The sequence below is a fragment of the Sinocyclocheilus anshuiensis genome, unplaced genomic scaffold (genome assembly GCF_001515605.1).
Source record: "Sinocyclocheilus anshuiensis isolate Anshui unplaced genomic scaffold, SAMN03320099.WGS_v1.1 scaffold424, whole genome shotgun sequence".
NCBI classification, from domain to species: domain Eukaryota; kingdom Metazoa; phylum Chordata; class Actinopteri; order Cypriniformes; family Cyprinidae; genus Sinocyclocheilus; species Sinocyclocheilus anshuiensis.
The window spans coordinates 261,104-266,033 of record NW_015554083.1 but is presented as its reverse complement, the minus strand read 5'-3'; the positions used below and the strand labels follow the sequence as shown (position 1 = coordinate 266,033).

Genomic DNA, 4,930 nt, shown 5'->3' with positions numbered 1-4,930 from the left:
ATCAAGAGAATATCAGGAGAAGATCAGCAGAATATCAAGAGAATATCAGGAGAAGATCAGCAGAATATCAAGAGAATATCAGGAGAAGATCAGGAGAACATCAAGAGAATATCAGGAGAATATCAAGATAATATCAGGAGAATATGAAGAGAATATCAGGAGAAGATCAGCAGAATATCAAGAGAATATCAGGAGAATATCAGGAGAATATCAGGAGAAGATCAGCAGAACATCAAGAGAATATCAGGAGAAGCTCAGCAGAATATCAAGAGAATATCAGGAGAAGATCAGAAGAAGTTCAAGAGAACATTAAGAGAACATCAAGAAAATATCAGGAGAATATCAAGAGAATATCAGGAGAACATCAAGAAAATATTAGGAGAATATCAGGAGAATATCAGGAGAATATCAAGAGAATATCAGGAGAAGATCAGGAGAACATGAAGAAAATATCAGGAGAATATCAGAGGAACATTAGCAGAAAATCAGGAGAATGCCAGAAGAACATCAAGAAAACATCAGGAGAATGGGAGCAGCACATTAGCAGAACGGGAGCAGGAAATCAAAATAATATTATCAGAATATCAGAAAAATATCAGCAGGACATCAGAAGAACGTCAGAAGAACATGAGAAGAACATCAACAGAACGTCAGAAGAATGCTAGCAGAACATTAGAAGAACATCAGAAGAACATGAGCACAACATCGTCGTAACATGAACATGGTCTGGATGAACAGATGGAGACTCACTTGAGTCCTTCAGAAGGTAGTTTGGTTCCAGACAGACAGATGTTCTGGAGAGACAAAGCGCTGCTGAAGAACTGCTTGAAGGAGGACGGAAACTCCTTCCCTTTCCTGCAGCAAAGAACATCAGACTGAGAGAGCTGGATCCAGCCGAGACGTCAACATCTGTGAGTGTGTGTGAGCATGTGTGTGTGTGAGTGTGTGTGTGTGTGTGAGTGAGTGTGTGTGTGTGTGTGTGTGTGTGTGTGTGTGAGTGTGTGTGTGTGTGTGTGTGTGAGTGAGTGTGTGTGTGTGTGTGTGTGTGTGTGTGTGTGAGTGTGTGTGTGTGTGTGTGTGTGAGTGAGTGTGTGTGTGTGTGTGTGTGTGTGTGTGTGTGAGTGTGTGTGTGTGTGTGTGTGTGAGTGAGTGTGTGTGTGTGTGTGTGTGTGTGTGTGTGTGAGTGTGTGTGTGTGTGTGTGTGTGAGTGAGTGTGTGTGTGTGTGTGTGTGTGTGTGTGTGTGAGTGTGTGTGTGTGTGTGTGTGTGAGTGAGTGTGTGTGTGTGTGTGTGTGTGTGTGTGTGTGAGTGTGTGTGTGTGTGTGTGTGTGAGTGAGTGTGTGTGTGTGTGTGTGTGTGTGTGTGTGTGAGTGTGTGTGTGTGTGTGTGTGTGAGTGAGTGTGTGTGTGTGTGTGTGTGTGTGTGTGTGTGAGTGTGTGTGTGTGTGTGTGTGTGAGTGAGTGTGTGTGTGTGTGTGTGTGTGTGTGTGTGTGAGTGTGTGTGTGTGTGTGTGTGTGAGTGAGTGTGTGTGTGTGTGTGTGTGTGTGTGTGTGTGAGTGTGTGTGTGTGTGTGTGTGTGAGTGAGTGTGTGTGTGTGTGTGTGTGAGCATGTGTGTGTGTGTGTGAGCATGTGTTTGTGTTGTACTTGTAATTGAAGACACTTCTGGCCAGGTTGAGAACGGTCAGGTGTTTGAGGGAACCGCGCAGCAGTGAGGCACACACCTGAAGAACACACAGTTTGTCTGTCAGCAGTTTGCAGTGTAACACACCTGACGTGTGTGATTGTGATGTGTGTGTGTGTGTGTGTGTGTGTGTCTAACCAGGTCGAGGGAACATTCGCTGTTGGACAGGTCGAGTGTGTGCAGATGGTTGGACTGAGACAGGAAACTCCACAGGTGCTACAAACACAACAAACACATCAACACAACGTCACACACTAATTCATACAGCACAATGAACCACAGGAAGGGACGCATTAGGTTCACTAGGTCTCAGTGTGTGTGTGTGTGTGTGTGTGAACATACAGGAATGTCGTCTCCTCTGAGGGTGTTTCCAGACAGGTTCAGGTGTGTGAGTGATGTGGAACCGAAACACTGAGCCAGAACACTCACACCTGAAACAAACACACACTATGAACACAGCACACACCAACTACTTTCTATTATTGTCATGAAAATACAAATCAAAAATTAATTATTCGTATCGCATGAGATCACCTTTAGCAGACAGTGAGGTCTTGGACAGATCCAGCTGTTTCAGTCCAGGTGTGAGTTTAGACAGCGCAGAGCTCAGAACCACAGCACCTGTCAATCACACACACACACATACACAGACAGACAGAGTATGAGTGGTCTGCAGATCCTGAGCAGAGGTATTGAGGTAGCTGAAATAAAATAATTTATAGCTAAAACTAAAACCATATGTACATACAAAAAAAAAAACACACCAAAAATTTAAATTAAATTAAATTAAAACATTTAGGGTTCAACAAACAACACCTGTACTGCAAAATAAAAGGCACTTTTTTATTTTACATGACATATTGCATTTCACCTATTATTCGCTACAACATCAATATATCTATTATTTTGACATTTTTAATCAATAATAACAATTAATTACTTGCGGTCATATTGAATGGGTCAATAACAGTGTGAAACTATGATAACTCAAGTGCATATCTTTCTCTGCATTCATTTTCAGAAAAAATTGCAATTAGATTTTTTCCCCCCAAATTGTTCATCTCTAATATGTGTGTGTGTGTGTGTGTTGTACCTTTGTCTTCAAGGCAGTTGTTGGCCAGACTGATAGTGTGTAACACTGAGTTTGGATTCTGACTCAATGCGGCAGCAAACTTCTGAGCAAAATCACTGAAACATGCACAGTAAAATACAGTAAAACAGACTGTTGTGATAAAACAGGAAACATGCATGTGAATATACTGTGCGTGTGTGTGTGTGTGTGTGTGTGAGAACCTCTTGAGTCCGGTGTTGTCCAGTGTCAGTTCCTCCAGTTTGGTGGATCGAGACACAACTCTCAGTATCTGATCACACAGATCTGCACTCTAAACACACACACACACACACACACACACACACACACACACACACACACACACACACACACACACACACACACACACACACACACACACACACACACACACACACACACACACACACACACACACACACACACACACACACACACACATGATGAGCGTACAAGCACATCCTCCATCCGCTTCACATTCTCACACACTCTCAGTCACCAGTTTAAAGTCCTTGATGGAGAGCTTGATGAACCACTGGTTGAACTCCAGAGCAGCAGTGATGGCCAGCAGATCCCTGAGCACAGCAACACAAACACAGCATGAATGTACGCTCAATATACAGTGCTGGCCAAAATTATTAGAACACTAGTAATCATTTTGGCCAGCACTGTATTAACAGCAGCTGTGGTGTGTGTGTCACCTGTTGTCCAGGTGTATGAAGTCCTGCAGGCAGAGCTCCCGTGTGTCCTGGGACAGGTAGATGGTGTCCACGTCCTTCAGAGACAAGCACAGAGGTGTGAGACAGACACTGAGACACAGACGAGACCAGACGGACAGAATAGAGCTGTACTGACCCACTGCACCTCGTCTCTGTAGGGGACGTTCATCTGATCGCACACACACCAGTAGAGCCGCGAGAAACCACCTGCAGCGCCACACACACACACACACACACACACACACACACAACCACCCGCAGCGCCACACACACACACACACACACACACACACACACACACACACACACACACACAGAGATGGGTTCACGAGAGCTACAGACATCTGTGAGTGTGTGAGAGAGGGTTCCTTTTCCATTTCAAAATTCCATACTTTTCCAGACTCAAATTTCCAATCCTCTCAGTAGATTTTCAGACCATATTCAACATAAACGGTTCATACAGCATTATTTTCAGCTTTATTTTTGGTATATAGTACAGTCATCTGTAAATATTGTAATTTTCTCAGGGTTTTTCATTGATTTTCTCAAAGTGACAAAATACAGAGCCAAAAGTGACAAAAAAAAGAGCCGAAGTGACAAAATTATTATAATTTAATATATTATTAAATTAAAAAAATTTAAACTAGTCTTCTACCACGCTACAATCCATCACGCTCCCTAAGGTCGCAAAACTCTGGACTTTTGGTAGTACCTAGGATAGCAAAGTCCACTAAAGGAGGTAGAGCTTTTTCGCATTTGGCTCCCAAACTCTGGAATAGCCTTCCTGATAACGTTCGGGGTTCAGACACTCTCTCTCTGTTTAAGTTGCTTTGACACAATCTGTATTGTTAAAAGCGCTATATAAATAAAGGTGACTTGACTTGACTTGACTTAAATTATAATAATAATCAGAATCAGAAGAGCTTTATTACCAAGTATGTTTACACGTACAAGGAATTTGACTTGACGAGAGGAGCTTCCAGTGCAGAAGAAAGTACAGACATAGTGCAGACATACATATGAATAACACAGTAGGGATGGAATATAACACTAATATAACAAAAAACAGAAATTAAATACTGTACTATATACAGAAATAGAACTATAGGAAAAAAAAGTAATTGTTTAAATAAATTGTTTTATTAAAGTCACTTTCACTTTCACTTTCACTTAAATGTACAGATATGTTATAGTGTGCAGATATGTTATTTACAAAGTGTGCAGTTTACAAGTGTAAAAATGTTGGATTATGTGTATAAATATGTCAGTTGTGATAGACGATGTATAATTATGAAAGCTAAGCTCCAGGTTGTTAAGACTGCACCAGACAGCCAGCTCTTTAACCTCCTGTCTGTAAGCAGACTCGTCAGCGTCCTGAATGAGGCCGATGACTGTAGTGTCGTCCGCAAACTTCAGGAGCTTGACAGAGGGGTCTTTAGA

The 4,930-nt window shown here is 42.1% G+C and overlaps 1 protein-coding gene across 1 annotated transcript in view; it reads right to left on the bottom strand.

Moving 5' to 3' along the window:
- Positions 1-4,930, bottom strand: part of carmil1 (capping protein regulator and myosin 1 linker 1) — a 29,332-nt gene that overhangs the window by 15,135 nt on the left and 9,267 nt on the right. The window contains exons 7-16 of the mRNA XM_016461238.1: positions 3,627-3,697; positions 3,473-3,546; positions 3,271-3,346; positions 2,975-3,063; positions 2,775-2,869; positions 2,216-2,302; positions 2,024-2,112; positions 1,820-1,897; positions 1,645-1,721; positions 751-855 (exon numbers count right to left, since the gene is read on the bottom strand). Coding sequence (XP_016316724.1) covers positions 751-855; positions 1,645-1,721; positions 1,820-1,897; positions 2,024-2,112; positions 2,216-2,302; positions 2,775-2,869; positions 2,975-3,063; positions 3,271-3,346; positions 3,473-3,546; positions 3,627-3,697 — 841 coding nt within the window. The remainder of the gene's footprint in view (positions 1-750; positions 856-1,644; positions 1,722-1,819; positions 1,898-2,023; positions 2,113-2,215; positions 2,303-2,774; positions 2,870-2,974; positions 3,064-3,270; positions 3,347-3,472; positions 3,547-3,626; positions 3,698-4,930) is intronic.